We start from the raw sequence: 16705 nt of genomic DNA on the forward strand, positions 1-16705 counted from the left end.
CAGAAAAATTACTGTTGATTACCTTTTTACAGATTAGAAAAGTGAGACTGAGAAAGATTAATTTATTAAGTGTTAGAGGCAAGATTCAAACTCAGCCTTCCTGACTCCAAGTCTAGCACTCTATCCACTGTGTCACCTACTTATCTCAATACTGATAAATGCTATAGGACTTAGACCTTGGAAGAAACATAAAGATTGCCATGTCAATCAAAATACAAAATAGTTATGTCATAGAACTAGAAAAAATGATAACAAAATTCATCTGGAAAAACAAAAGATCAAAATATCAATGGAATTAATGGGAAAAAATGTGAAAGAAGGCAGCCTAGCAGTATCAGATCTTAAACTGTACTATAAAGCAGTAATCATTAGAACAGTCTGGTACTGGCTAAAAAATAGAGTGGTAGATCAATAGATTAGATCAGGTATGCAATATACAGGAACAAATGGTGTTTGATAAACCTGAAGATCCCATCTTTTGATATTAGAACTCACTATTTAACAAAAAACTGTTGGAAAAATTGGAAAACAGAAAGGCAGAAACTAGGTATAGACCAATATCTCACACCCCTATACCATGATAAGGTCGAAATGAATATATGGCATAGGTATAAAAAGTGGTACCATAAATAAATTAGGGGAACATAGAATAGTTTACCTGGAAGATCTTTGGAGAAGGTAAGAATTTATGATCAAACAGGAGATAGAGAGAGCATTATAAGATAGAAAATAAATCATTTTTATTATACTAAATTAAAAAGCTTTTGTACAAACAAAACTATTGTAACCAAGATTAGAAGGAAAACAAAAGACTGGGGGAAAACTTATAATAAATTTCTCTAATAAAGGTCAAATTTCTCAAATTTATAGAAAATTAAATCAAACTTCCAAGAATACAGGTCATTCCCCAACTGACGAATGGTCAAAGGATATGAACAAGCACTTTTCAGATGAATAAATTAAAGCCATCAATAATCATATGAAAAAGTGTTCTAAACTCCTTTTGATTAGAAAAATGCAAATTAAAACAATACTGAGGCACTACCTCACACCTCTTACAATGGCCAATAGGACAGTAAAAGAAAGTGAAAAATGTTGGAGGGGATATAGTAAAATTGGGACACTAAGGCATTGATGGTAGAATTGTGAACTGATCTAACTATTCTGGAGGACAATTTGGAGCTATGCCCAAAGAGCTATAAAACTATGTATACCCTTTGGTCCTTTAATACTACTACTGAATCTGTATCTCAATGAAATAATAAAAAGGGGAAAGGACCTACTTATACAAAAATATTTTAGCTGCTCCTTCTGTGGTGACAAAGAATTAGAAATTATGGGGATGTCCATCAACTGGGAAATGGCTGAATAAAAGTAGACACATGCTGGTGATGGAATTCAATATATTTTGCTATAATTTCAGAAAAAGCTGGAAAGATCTACATGAAATGATGCAGAGTGAAATAAGCAGAACCTGGAGAACATTGTTCACAGCAACAGCAATATTATACAATGATCAACTGTGAAAACTTGGCCACTCTCAGCATTGCAACAATCTGAGACAGTCCTGAAAGTCTTATGATGGGGAAAGTTATCCACCTCCAGAGAAAGAACTGTTGGAGTTGGATGGAAGCAAATCAAAATATGCTCTTTCACAACAGTGTATTTATAGTTTTATTTTGGTTGGGTTTTTCTGTGGTTTTCTTTTTTTTAGTTTATTTTTTTAAACCCTTAACTTCTATGTATTGGTTCCTAGGTGGAAGAGTGGTAAGGGTGGGCAATGGGGGTCAAATGACTTGCCCAGGGTCCCACAGCTGGGAAGTGTCTGAGGCCAGATTTGAACCTAGGACCTCCCATCTCTAGGCCTGACTCTCACTCCACTGAACTACCCAGCTGCCCCCTAGTTTATTTTTTAAATGAATTTAATTTATTTAGAATATTTTTCCTTGGTTACATGATTCATGTTCTTTCCCTCTCCTCAAACCTCCCACCTCCCTCCATAGCCGGGATGCAATTCCAACTAGGTTTTGCATGTATCATTGATCAAGACCTATTCCCTTTTTATTGATAGTTGTATTTTGGCGTTTTGTTTTAACGAGTATGCTCTTACAACAATGACCAATATGGAAGTATGTTTTGCATGATAATAGAAATAAAAGTTTCAAGAAAAAGAAACTTAAAGATCCATCATTTCAAAGATGAACAAACTGAGATCCAGAAAAACTATAATTTGCCAAAGGTCATAAATTTGGAGCTCTGACTCCAAATCCAAAATGCTTTCCACTGTCTCATATTGCAGAATGGTAAATAGTCAACTTAGGCAAGGGGGCATCATAACTGTCTTTGTACCTTTGGAGTGTGAACTCTGTCTGATGATTAAGTGTTCACCCACAAAAGCTCCCTAGAAAATGCTGACCAGGGTTTATGAAATGGTAAATTAAAGAAAAAGGCCTTTGTGGGGAGAGGCATAGATTCAAGGAGGGAGTGGTAAGAGAACACATTTAGATCTTTGAAGAACTCTAAAAAGTAGAGGGAAGCATATGATTTAAATGGAAAATGTCAGGCTAAAAGTAGGTAGCCCCAAGATGAGGGCCTTCTACCTGTATGAGACAATGGCACTAGGGTATTGAAACCATGGAGGCAGGGAAAAGGAGTAAAGGGAAAAGGTAAATTTTGTACAAAGAGAAGATGGTGGACATAAATTTTTGAAGTGCAAAAGAGAGTGATGCTTTTACTGCTAGAGAAAAAAAATCATTTCTTTTGTGTGTATTTGGCTATCCTAAAATTCCAATTCAATTCACCAAATGCAAAGTATCTATTTCTGTCAAGAGAGATTCTCAGTGAGCTCCATTGAATATATAACACTTTAGTTGGTGATAGGAGTCTGACTGGATTGGTAACTAAAAGCCAATCAATAGTCTGAGGTAGGACAATTGGCATAATGGGGTTCAGGTTGGGGAGGATTGAACTTGGAGTCAAAACAACTGGGCTTGAATCAAGAGTTCTGACTTTTACTAGCTATGTGACTTTAAGCAAATCACTTATAACCCAAGATCAAAAGGATTTAAGAAATGTTAGACTACAAACTCATATTAGTTAGTAATTTCATGTGATTAGTAACTGAATTTCCTTTGGTCCTATTTTCTTCTATTTCTTCTTTTTTTTAATCCTAAACCCTCCTCCCCTCTAAAAGATGTTTTGCTTCTGACCACTGCCTTTTATCCGACCTCTCCTTTATCATCCCCCCTTCTATTATCCCCATCCCTCATTTCCTTTTGGATAAGTTAAATTGTGATTACCATTTGAATAGACAGACTTGTAGGGATAGTTTAGATAGATAGATAGATAGATAGATAGATAGATAGATAGATAGATAGATAGATAGATAGATAGATAGATAGATAGATAGATAGATAAGATAGATAGATAGGTAGGTAGGTAGGTAAATAGTAAGCAGGTAAGTAGGTAGGGTAGGTAGATATTCCCTTTTTGGGACCAATTTAGATATGAGTTTCAAGCATTATTGTCCCCCACACATAATTTTCCCCTCCACTGTAAATTCTCCTCTTTGTATGGCTCTTTTATGTGAGATAATATTCCTCTTTGATCTTGGTTTTCAGGTAATTTAAAATATTTTTAAATTATCTGCCCCTAGTTTAACAACTGTTTACCAATGGGTTATTTCATATTCTCTTCTTTTTTATTCTTCTGATTTTATTATTTCTTAGTGTCTTGTGGAATCATTACCTTCCCAATATGCCCAATTCTCCCTCTTGCCCAATCTAATCTGTAAGGAATTATTTACTTCAATGAGCTTTTGTATCTCTTTTACATTTGGTCAATTCTGCTTTTTTTTTAATCCTTGTACTTCAGTGTATTGTCTCATAGGTGGAAGATTGGTAAGGGTGGGCAATGGGAGTCAAGTGACTTGCCCAGGGTCACACAGCTGGGAAGTGGCTGAGGCCGGGTTTGAACCTAGGACCTCCTGTCTCTAGGCCTGATTCTCACTCCACTGAGCTACCCAGCTGCCCCAATTCTGCTTTTTTTAAAGTTATTTTCATTAGAGAATTTTTGTACCTCATTTTTCATTTTTGCAAATTCTGTTCTTAAAGATTTTTTATTCAGTATCTTTAGGTCTTTTTTACAAAGCTGTTAATTTTCATATTTTTCTTTTTTGCTTTAATTTAATTTTTCTCTACCACTCTAATTTGATTTTGGAAATCATTTCTAGCTATTCTGGAAATAATTTTAAGGTTTCTATCCCATTCACATTCTTCTTCAATACTTTGCTTATAGTTGTTTTGACTCCATTGCTTTTAGAGTTTGTGACTTGATCTTCCCTGTTAAAATAGTAGATTTTTTGTCAGATTCTTTCTTATTTGTTGTTTTTTTCACCCTATTTTTTGTTATGGAATTTTTTGTTAATGTTCTATTCTGCTACCCATGTGAAGCAAGGGAACAAACTTAAGCTGACTTTTGTGTACTGCTATTATCAGAGCTAGTTCTAAAGAATTGGAAGTTTTCAGTGCTTCTAAGGTGGTATGATCTTGGAAGATGTTTAGTCACTATTTTCTTGATCTGCACTCCCATTCTTACCCAGGAAGGGTCCCTGATCCCTTGGGATTACAATTGCTAATGTTCCTTAGGAACCCTGATCTTTTGTGGCCAGAAGTGATATTTCTCCTCAGTCCTCCAACTCCCTCTTGAATGAAAGTGCTCCTCTTTGGATATAGGTAATGGGGTGGCTAAACTGTATCTGGCCCTACATGCAGTGCTTGCACAATGGTCCCCTGTACTCTCTGACTTGCTGCCAGGTCTGTTTACCACCTCCAGCTTGAGAGTTCCTGAAGTTATTGCTGGTTCTGTCACTATCCAGTCCCACTAGTGATGTAACATCCATGTGAGCTCTGGACTAATCGTTACTCCCATACATCACAGATTTCTCTCTCTGACCTTAGAAGTTGTCTTTAGCTAAAAGGAAGTCTCACTATGAGATTTTGTCGGCTCTGCCACTCCAGAATTTAATTTAATTTAAGGTATTATTTTAAAGTTTTTGGGGGAGGTGAATGTTAAAAGAGGTAGGCTAAGTATTTCTCTACTCCTCCATCTCTGCCAAATTACGTTCTCTTGATAAGATAGCTCAGTGGCACAATGGATAGAAAGCTGGGGTTAGAGTCAGGAAGAATCTTGGTTCAACACTTGTTGATTTTGTGACCTAAGGCAGTTTACTTAACATTTCTCATCTTCAGTTTCCTCATTTCTAAAACCTTCTCAGCTTTAGTTCCTTCATATAAAAAAACGGTCTGTGTCACAGAATTGCAGTAAAGAACAAATGAAGTAACACATTCAAAACACTTTTCAAGCCTTCAAGTACTAGAAATGTAAGTTATTAGCTTTGTTGACAGCCTTGTGGAAATATTGCCTTCTTAAGATTGTACAACAGTACCTAGTATAGAGTGTTGTTGAAAAAAAAAAAGAGAAAGGGTCTTCTTAGCATGTGTTCTGACCCATTTGGATTACCCTGATTATGATTGCTTAGGGATCCCTTTGCATACATTAGGTTGAAATACAAAATGCAGATATAAAGTGATTCCCTACATCATAATGATGACATTTCTTAAAATAAACCAACAAAATTCTGTCAATAAGGACAAAGTATTTAATTACAAATAACATTCAGATACAGAGGTTTGAGCATTGTCATATTGAGCCATAGAGATATTTCCAATTGCCTTGGAAACATGAACATAAGTACACATTGAACAGGAAAAGTAACTGATAGACTTAATTCCTAATAATAAGACAGACACAAACAGTATTTAAATGGAGATGCTTTCAGAGAAATAGATTACAGCCATTTATTTTCAGGCTACAAGCACTTGAATTTATTTATGTGTACTTCCCCAAAATATTTTCATTTCCATTATGCAATATATTCTCACAGCACAAACATCTTCCTATAGAAGTTCTTAAATTTTGACTACCACCCATTCTGCTATAAAATGTTGTGGATCTTTTGGTTGAAAGCTAAATTTAAATTAATCCTCTTTTGCTGTGACTTTATTCCATCTGTACACTGTAGGAGACCATCTAACAGAGCGGAGAAGAGATTGTCTTCATTCCTCTGCTAGTACCTACCCCATCCATCACAGAAAGTATAGCACATTGGGATTCTGAAATTAAAAATCTTAATGTCAGTCACTATATCCCTCTGCAAAATCTTGGCTTCTCTATTTCATCTAAACAATGTGTCATTACTATTAAGGGGCTAGGAGATGTGGTAGAGAAGTTTTAGTAAAGGTCAAGTAGCTTTTCTGTCCCCTACAGTTCTTTTCACCCCCATCACAGACCATTAAAGATGGAAGGGACTATAATTGGCATCTTAATATTTCAGAGATGGAAAAGCCATAGGGACTATGGGAAGTTTTGCTATATCTGTAATGGCTTTGTTGGCCGAGTCACAAAGCTAAAAGAGAAATTATTTCAGACACGCACATACTTTAGGTTACACAGTCTCATAAGGTGCCTTCACAATTATGTGTTCCAGCTTCAAAACATTGAAAAAGAATTAAATGAGGTGAGGGGTGGAAAATATCTAAACTGGGTAATTTTTATGATACATTAAAGAAAAAAATACAGCTGGCTTTTGTGTAAAATAAGCTTTCCCAACGTGAGTAAGGTATTAACGAAGACATACTGCTTGGAATTTCAATTATATCATCAGAGTATTTTTCATACCTTGGGGCTCTCCTCCCTAGAACATGGGCTGAGGGCCAGTCCTAAAGAGAACTGGTAAACTTCATTTTTAAGTGCAAGAATTCTGCCTGATGTTCATGATGATAGTAAAGGAAAACAAACAAGAGTACCTCATGCTCACAGGACCTAATTATTTCAAGACTTGAGATGGTGATAGGAATCCTTAGTGTCTCCAAAGGATTTCTGCATAGAAGAGAATAAATATCATCCACCACTACCCTATGATTCAGAAGAAATTAGCTAAAGACTTACTCTTGGGAAATCCCAACACTCTTTTATAAGTGATGATTTAAAAAAATACACTTTTACCCTATCAGTGCTCTAGACTCAGTAGGATCCACAAAGGGCTGCCCTCCTAGCATTTTGCTTTGTTTGCTTCTAACCCTTGAGAACATCTTCCTTTAGTTTTCAAAGTAACCTGAAATGATAATACCTCCCTTTCTCAAATATTGTTTGTTTTATTTTGTTTCTGGTGACAGGGAGGAAGAAATTTGGGATTTCACATTGGTCAAAGTCACTTCTACACATATACAAAAAGGCAGAAGTGTGCAAAAAAACCCCAAAAACTAGTATGCTAAGCCCCAAGAAATTGTGCTTCAAACTATATTTGCAATTTCAATGTCACTTTTCTTTCTCTATCATGTTTAAGAGGCACTGCCAAAATATAGGCTTGATCACCTAATGCTCTTGATAGCAATACTCGTCAGCTACTATGGAGGCACACTACCTCTAGGTGATAATTGCGCTTTGATTGGCTTTGTTGGTAATGTTGCTGTGGGACACATTAGATTCTAAGAAGAAGGCTGGAAATGGAGCAGTACTAAGGAAGATCAGGGTATCCCCGCAATTTCTTTTCATGCTTCTTCGTGAGCATCACCACCCCTAGCTGCTGCAGCCCGATCATGTTGGTTGAGGTAATTCCTTCCTCTTTTTGTTGGATCTCCTGGGTGACTTGTTGTACAGCTCGAAGGATGGCATTTTGGACAATCTGCTTGCTGATTTTCTGCAGTTTTACTTCTTCAGATTCTGATCTAGGTGTATTACCTAAGAAGTTATAACAAGGAAAAAGAAAAGTTAATTCCAAAAGAATTACTGCCATATAACCACAATAAAAAATTATCAAATATCTATTATGTGCCAGTTGCTAGAGATAAAAATGCAAAGAATGAAACTGTTCCTATCCTCAAGGAGCTCATATTCTAAAGGTAAGATGACAAGTATATTTAAATATAAGCGAAATAAATATGGATAATTAAAAAGTAGTTGAAATACAAGTTATTATCTCCAGAGGCTATTTATGTAGGGAAGGGTTCTCACTTTTTCAAATATTATAAGATCAGGATTATCACTAATTAGTCTATTCCTTTGGCCTACAACCATCTCTATGATGTAAAAATAATGGTATTCTAATTTCAATACATAGAAAGACTTCAACTACTGAGAGAAGAATTCACTCTCTGGAAAAAAAAAACTGCTAAGAAATTAAACAGCAGTATGGTAAAAACTAGATTTGGATCAACACCTTTGACATGTAAATATAAGCTCCAAATGAGTACATTGCCTTGTTACAAAAAGTCAAAACACAGAAAATTTAGAAAAATGTGCAAAAAATACCTTTCAGATCTCTAGATAGGAGAAAACATTTATAACCAAAGAATAAAGAGAATCATGGTTGGTTACATAAAATTAGAAAGTTTTTGCACAAACAAATTCAATATAGCTAAAATTAATTGGTAAAAATCTTTTGTGGCAATTTTCTCTGATGAGGTCTTATTTTCAATATATAAGGAACTGATTCAAATTTATATGAATAAGAGCCATTCGCCATTTGATAAATGACCTAAGAATATGAACGTGGAGTTTTCAAAAAAACTGGCTTATCCATAACCAAATGATAATATTAATCTGCAAATATTGTCATAGAATCTCAGAATTGGAATAGATTTGAGAAGTCATCTAGATCAGAGGTGTTGAACATGCCACTTACAATATTCCTTAGCAAAGTCTGGGTTAGATTAAATGTAGTTAGTATCTGATTTTAAAATGTTGATGGAGCTAGGTGGCATAGTGACTAGAGGGAAGAGCCTGAAATCAGAAAGAACAGAGTTCAAATTTCATTTATATACCTACTAGCTGTGTGACTCTGGGCAAGTCATTTGACTCTATTTCTCTCAGTTTCCTCAACTATAAAATGAGATGGAGAAGGAAATGGCAAACCACTCCAGTGCCAAGAAAACCCCAAATGTGGTCACAAAGAGTTGGACAGGACTGAAATGAATGAACAATGACAACATTAATTTAAAAAGAAAGAAATCTATGAATAAGTGGATGAATACATAAGAAATTATCTAGAGCATAGGAGAGGTAATCTCAGAGGAGAAGACATCAGCAACTGAGGGGATCAAGAACTTAGGAAAACCTCCAGCAGAAGGTGGGATCTGAGCTATCCTTTTTTTTCCCTAAAATCCTTGCCTTCCATCTTAGAACCAATACTGTATATTTATTCCAAGGCAAAAGAGCAGTAAAAGCTAGGCAGTGGAAGTTAAGTGACTTGCCCAGGGACACACAGCTAGGAGGTGTTTTGATGCCTGATTTGAACCTAGGATCTCCTATCTTTAGGTCTAGCTCTCTATACCCTGAGTCACCTAGCTACTTCTTTAATTTAAGTCTTAAAGGAAAGTCAGAGAAGCTAAGAGACAGAGATGAGAGGGAGAGTAAACACTTGGGAACCCATTTCTTTTTTTTTAACCATTATCTTCTATCTTAGAATCAGTTCTGTGTATTGTATTCCAAGGCAGAAGAGCAGTAAGGGGTAGGCAATGGGGATTAAGTGACTTGCCCAGGGTCACACAGCTAGAAAGTGTCTGAGGTCAGATTTGAACCTAGGGCTTTCTATCTCTAGGCCTGGCTGCTTTCAATCCACCAAAGCCACCCAGCTGCCCCCAGGAACCCATTTCTTTATCCATTTTCCATTGCCCCTATGCCACCATCTTGGCTTCAGGAAGGCTCCATTAGCAAAACACTTAAAAGTTCCAAGCTTGGCTGAATTCCCCATAATTTATGTAAAGTGACACCAGGTTAAATAAAGGCCTAAAATTAAACTCAAAATTCTTGAGAGACTAACAAGTTATCCATAAGAAGTTAGATAAAGATTCAGGCAAAGAAACTTTATTGAAAAACTGCTGTTGGACAGAGCTTTCACCTGAAGGAGGAGAATTTGAGGGAGATAACAAGGTAAGAGCTCTAAGGAAATCTATGCTATACTTGAGGTTAGAACAAAGTTTTAAAGGTCAGAGCTTTGCTCTTGGAAATAGTCTCACAATCGAGCTATATGGTTGTTAAATCTGAAATATCATAGAATTTCAAATCTGGAAAGGACCTTAAAGATCATTGAATGCATCCCCTTCATTTTGCAGATGAGAGAATGTGAAGCCCAGAAAGGTATCCTGTAAAATACTTTCTCTACAGTGTATAGATGGGTTTGAGAGGAACAAAGAATAAAGCAAACAATAACAACAACAAAAATGGGTTAGCTCTTTAGTAATGGAGAAAAAAGTCTGCTCAATTTTGCTTCAATTGCATGTTTCAGTGACATTAGCAAGGCCAAAACAAATTTGAGTGGAGGAGGAGAAAGAATAGGAAATGAAAAATCATCAAGGGCAGAAACTAACCTAAAAAACTGCTAGCCCTAGAGATGATGTGCAAATAACCACATGGTCCTATTTCATGGTCCTGGAAAATTGTCATAGAGATCAGTGGTTATCAGCACACTTCATTACAGCACCTAAAAGGTAAATGACAACTGAACAGAAGAAAGCAGGACTGTCTATAAAAGGATCAAAGCAGTCACACCATTATAATCGACCATAAACTCTAGAACTGCTTAGATTTAATCCAAAGAATCAATCAAAATTAACCTAAGATGATGTGTATATTCTATTTCCTAGCTGAAAATTATAGAAATAACCTATATCCCAAATAATTAGCCCTTCTATGGCCATTCGCAGATCATCCTAAGAATTATAGATTTAGTTGCATTTCTATTTTCAATGCCTTACATAAATTCATATAAGGAAAAATAAGCCATAGATAAAGACACGAATTTATTCTTAACATCTTTTGAAGTTCCTCTTATCCCCTTCCTAGTATGTCACCATGGAATTGTCGTACCATACTGACAAATTTTTCCCAGCAACAAAATTTCACCATGATCATCCACAAGTTCTCACAATTGACAGTATTAAAAACCTTGGTCAAGTTGCCACAGACTTCAGTTCTTCTCCTGGTATTTTTTCTAAAGTTATCAGGCAGCAAACATCATGGTCCTTTCTGAATTTCAAATGGCACTTAGGTCGATGACCATTTTCAGGGTGAAGAATTAGCAATAAAGGAAGATGAACAAAATCTTGCCAGCAAGGACTAAGAGAGAGACAGAGTTCTCTGTGATTCTTCATAGGATTGCCTGTTTCCTTTTCCTTTATAGAGATTGGCAATAGAGGCACCTTTGATCTTCCAGAAGAATAACTTTCTCTTGCCATATAACTTGAAATATTTCAATCAGCTTTTATATGAGCAGTGGAGCCCCTGCCTTGTAGACAGATCTCTGCTAGAATAAAATCAGCACCAGGCACTTTGCCATTCAAGAGGAACCTAATGACACTCAACAGCTCTTCTTCAGTTGGCTAGAGAGATTTACTTCATCCTGAGGCATATGGTCAATGGTTTCAGCATTTGTTGAGAGCAGTCTGTTGAGAACACTATGAAAGTATTCAGCACATTTCTCCAGGATCATTGTCCTTATCACTGATCAGTGTAACTCCATCAGGGCTAAGTAGTTAAGATGCACCAGAGGTCTTTTGCCCATAAATAGCCATTAAGACATCATAGAAGCACTTTGGATATTGTTATATGAATTTCATCGGCCTTCTTACCGAAGCATGAACCCTCCATCTTTCTAAACTTTACTTGCATTTTACTTTTGATAGAGTTAAAGGTTGACTTCTTAGAGACAGACAAACTATCCTGCTGGTGACTCTGCTGGTTCAGATGAAAGACAATGCTTTCACACTTTCCTAGTAAGCAATGGAGTGAAGCAGGTCTGTGTGCTTGTTCCTAAGCTTTTAAAAGCATGAAGTTTTCCTCATTGTTGTCAGACACATTCAACAAGTATAAGAATGGCATCAAAGTCAACCACCACACTGATGGTAAAATTATTTAACTTGAAAAGACTATGAGCCAAGACTAAAGTGGAAGGAAAGTTGGTGCAAGACTTTTTGTTCATAAGTGATTGTGAACTCAATACAGTCTATGAGGCTGAGATGCAGCCGAGTATGGATGGAGCATACCTTGTGCTAATTTTGGTCTTACAATCAACACCAAGAAAACAGAGGTTCTCAACGAGCCAGCACTACATCTTCCCTACATGTAACCATCCATTATTTTTAAAAAATAATTGTGAATGCAGTGGATAAGTTCACTTACCTTGGCAGCATCCCATTTCCAGGGATATCCACATTGATGAAGTTGATATATGTATTGCCAGATCTATCTTAGCTTTTGGGACAATCCAAAAGAAAGTGTAGGAGAGAAGAAGTATTAGGCTGTCTACCAAACTGAAGGTCTTCAGAACCCTTGTGTTGACTTTACTATCGTATGCCTGTGAATTCTGAACATTCTACCAGCACCATGTCAGAAAAATGAACTGCTCAAATCTGAAATATCTTAGGAAGATTCTGCAAATCACCTAGCAAAGTAAGACACCAGAACCTGAAGTCCTTTCCTTTCTCAAGCTGAACCGTCAAAAGTATTCAAACTCTTCTGCAGAGACTTCAATTTGGATGCACTGGCCACATAGTCCAAATGCCAAAGGTATGTTTACCTATAAGGCTATGTAAGAGGAGTCACACAAGACATACACTCAAAGAGAGGTCAGTAGAAACAGTGCAGTGACACTCTAAATGTCTCTCTCAAGAACATAAGTATCATTTGTGAGACATTGGTGATGCTGGCATGGGGCCACCTACCACAGCATGCCAGCATCAAAAAAGATGTTGTACCCCATTAAGAAAGCAAAATTACAGTAGACACAAAGGAAATACGAGATGTACAGATTTAGAGATATTTCCATCCCAAATGTTCTAACAGATTATTTGTGACAAACTAGTGGAAGAACCTCCCAAACTCATATTGGACTGATCAGTCACAGGCAAGCACATCATGATGTCATTGGTGCCCCTTCAAAAGCAAAAGACAAATAACAATTCTCGCCGAGGCAATATATACCTTCTTACTCTCCCCACTCTCTCTCTCTTCTTTTTTCTTATCAGTCTTTCCCTTTCTCTAACTTTCCCTCTTTTTCCCTATACCTTACCTTTTAGGTCCTCTTTCTTGCTCTCTCTGTCTTACTACCACTCTCTTTCCCTCTTCGCCTCTCCATCTCTCCCTCCCTCCTCTCTTCCTTCCCCACACTTGGCATTGAAACTTCCTTGTCCTTGTGTATTTAAGGGGGGCACCTATCAGCTGCCACATTGTAAAATAAAAATTATGTTATGATCATTTTAATGACTAATAACTCAATATTTTTGTCTTTCATGGTCATCTTCATTGACATAGTATAAAAAGGTAGCTGGATTTCTTAAAAATCTATAGAAACGAGGGGCAGCTGGGTAGCTCAGTGGAGTGAGAGTCAGGCCTAGAGACAGGAGGTCCTAGGTTCAAACCTGGCCTCAGCCACTTCCCAGCTGTGTGACCCTGGGCAAGTCACTTGACCCCCATTGCCCACCCTTACCAATCTTCCACCTATGAGACAATACTCCGAAGTACAAGGGTTTAAAAAAAAATCTATAGAAAGTCAAGAAGTAATATTAACAATGAGAATTGACATTTCTAGAGTGTTCTAAAATTTGTGAAGCCTTTATATAAATTCTCCCGTTTGATCATTAAAACAAGATGTTGAGGTAAGACTTATGATGCTAAAGAAACAGAGAGAGAAATGACTAACCTAAGGGCACACAGTAATCAACAGGCCAGTCTTCCTAAAATCCAGAATCCTATTCACCTCAGCATGTTGCCTCTCAAGAAAGATGCTTGAAGATGGCCTTTGTTAGATCCTTCAAATCACACCAGCTAAAGAGCTGTACAACTGAAGTTTTACAAAAGTCAGCCATATTATAGACTTTTTTTCACTCCCATTTTAGTTTAAGGCTAAGGACAGAAAAAATAAACCACTTAAGAATAATGATTTCTAGATTAGCCAGGATGAGAACAAAATCCAGTAGCTCTAAGATTGCCACTGTATCTTCTTTACAAATATAATGGGGAAAACCTTGAGACATATGAGCAACCAAAGTTAACCAAATGTAATTTCTGAAATTCCTTCAACTCTACTGTAATATGGCCCCAATTTTTAAAAATTAATATGAATCTGATATTGGTTTGAATCAAACATGGATTCACCTGTATCCACACTCTGCTAATCTTCAAAGGAACTTTATCCAACTCTGAGGTCAACTGTTGACCACCATCCATATTAATAATTAGTGTTTTTCTTCCCAAGAATTAAATGCATTTTCACATTTATTCTCACACTTCTTTTGTGATACAGAGTCAATTGGAGGAAGTGTAGTCTATTTTTCCTTATTTGGAAAATAAGCCTAGTCAAACTCATATTTTCCCATTGGTTTTCTGAGCAATGGTAGAGCTAGAACAAGAACCATGGTCTCCAAATAGCTTTGCTTATTAGATATTGCAATGTTAAAAATTCCCATAAAAACAAAAATGTAAAGTATTTTACACAAACATTCATGGAATCCTCCTGCAATGCCTCATCTCAGCACAGAGTAATCTTAGCTATGTTTACAGAACATAAGATATGGCTGGTCATCTTTTGATGACAAGACTTTGATTATAAGCCCAATCATTAGTGAAATTTATCATCTAAAGAATTCTCAGCAAGTTTGGAGAAGCATATTATCCATGCTTTTAACAACAAGAGAAGAAATTTTCTCAGCCAAAAGGCAACTCATGAACTCTTTATTAAAGGCAACACAATCTATGGTAGTCAGGAAATCCTGACAGTGATGCGATCACTCATCTTTCAAAATGCAAAAATTACCAAAGAAACCCTAAAATAAAAAGTTCATGTTATTGCTGAGGATGGCCAGCTTAGCAAAAAGCCTCATCTATTTTTTTAAAAAATCATTTTTGTTTGTTAGATAAAAATACTTAGGTAGAACCAACCTACCTTCCCCTTCCTCCATTATAGAAGACATCATTTGACAAAAAGTTCTATTAGGTACATATAAATTTATGTCTGCTTAATTCCATTTATCAGTTCTTTTTCCAGAGGTGGACTATACAAGTCATTCTTCAAATCATATTTCTGTTGCTGTATATAATGCTCTCTTGGTTCTGATCATTTCATTCTTCAATATTTTATGTAGGTCTTTCCATGTTTTTTTAAACTAACCTGCTCATCATTTCTTATGCCATAGTAGTATTTCGTTACAATCATATGCCACAACTTGTTTAGAAATTCCCCAATTTATGGCCCTTCATCTTCTCCTTCCTTTCTTTCTAAGTACTCAAACCAGATGTTACTATATAGGTTAGTTGTTTTCATTTCCACAAAAAGAGTAGACGAACAAGTCTCCTTTTCTCTTAAAGGGACAATAACAACCTACAGGATTTTTTCTGTGAGAGATGTTAGAATTTACCTGCATTGCTTCCAAGTTCACTGAGGTGTAATGAAAATTGCTTCAAGTACACACAGCACCTTCCAGGTGGAAAAACTAGGGAGCCCTGCTTCTAGGCAAGGCCTGATAATGTGCAATGGAAGTGCCTTGAAGAGACTGGAGAAGGTATAGGCATTCCTAAATGTTGTTTTCTGACAAGCTCTGACCTGCAAATTTGCATTTACAAGAGCCTATAGTACATTCTCCACAGAAACTGCTCAAACTCAATTTTTTCTCCAAAATCTTTTCTAGATTTTCCCACTTGAGTTAAAGTATTATCCATGTTCTAAACTTTGGTATTATCTTTGACCCTCTCAACTGAATATTTCTAATTAATTTGTTGATTCTCACTGATTCTATTTCCAAACTCTCTTCCATATCCATTCCCCTTCTGTTCCAAATTGCCTTCTAATAAGTCTTATTTCTCATCGGTCCCTTGCATTATTGGAAGATGGAGATTTCATGTGATTTGATCAGTCACTATTCTGATTAAAACTCTTTACTACTTTCCTATTGTGTGGATTTAATATAAAATATATCCCTTATTCCTTCCGAAAATCCATTTTGGTCAGTATCAGCCCCACTATGGAGGATGAGGCCTTTTGGCTCCCTGGTTCCCAGAACAGGTTGGTTTGTAGTACCAACATGATTCCTGGCATTTCAGGAGACTGAAAGATCTGACCCAGACTGGGGTTAAGTCTGTCCAACCAGAGAAAACCAGAATGAGCAATATCAATGGCTTTATAAGAGAAGGGATGGAGAAGGTGTCTTTTTGGATGTTTGGCTCTTGACTTACTTGGACTAGAGACTCTTGCTGGCACTGCCGGCTTTTGGCTGGCAAATGGAGATGAACTCAGATTCTCTCTCTCTCCTTTACTAATAAATAATTATAAATTAATCTACAGTCTCCAGAGAATTTTAATCATAACTCTATTATCTATTCAGTGAAGTCCAAATATCTTAATCTGACACTCAAGGTCCACATTCCTCTTTGATTTTATCACATACTACTCTCCCTACTGGATACTAAACTCCATCTCTCAAACACCCCAAAAATTTTTTTCACTTTTTCATTTCTGTGCCTTGTCCTATTCTTGGAATTCTCCTAAGCCATAATCTCTACCTGTTGAAATCCCAACAACTATTATTCACTCAGCTCAAACGTTCTCTCCTCTCTTCCTCCTATAATATAAAATAAGCTGCTTTCCCTACTCAGT

General features: G+C 36.5%; 1 protein-coding gene across 1 annotated transcript in view; it reads right to left on the minus strand.

The window, feature by feature from the left end:
• Positions 1-7576: 7576 nt before the first annotated feature.
• AKAIN1 (A-kinase anchor inhibitor 1) overlaps positions 7577-16705 on the minus strand; it is a 55016-nt gene continuing 45887 nt past the window's right edge. Inside the window, exon 2 of the mRNA XM_044683106.1 lies at positions 7577-7800. Coding sequence (XP_044539041.1) covers positions 7577-7800 — 224 coding nt within the window. The remainder of the gene's footprint in view (positions 7801-16705) is intronic.

This window comes from Gracilinanus agilis, chromosome 1 (genome assembly GCF_016433145.1).
Source record: "Gracilinanus agilis isolate LMUSP501 chromosome 1, AgileGrace, whole genome shotgun sequence".
NCBI lineage: Eukaryota > Metazoa > Chordata > Mammalia > Didelphimorphia > Didelphidae > Gracilinanus > Gracilinanus agilis.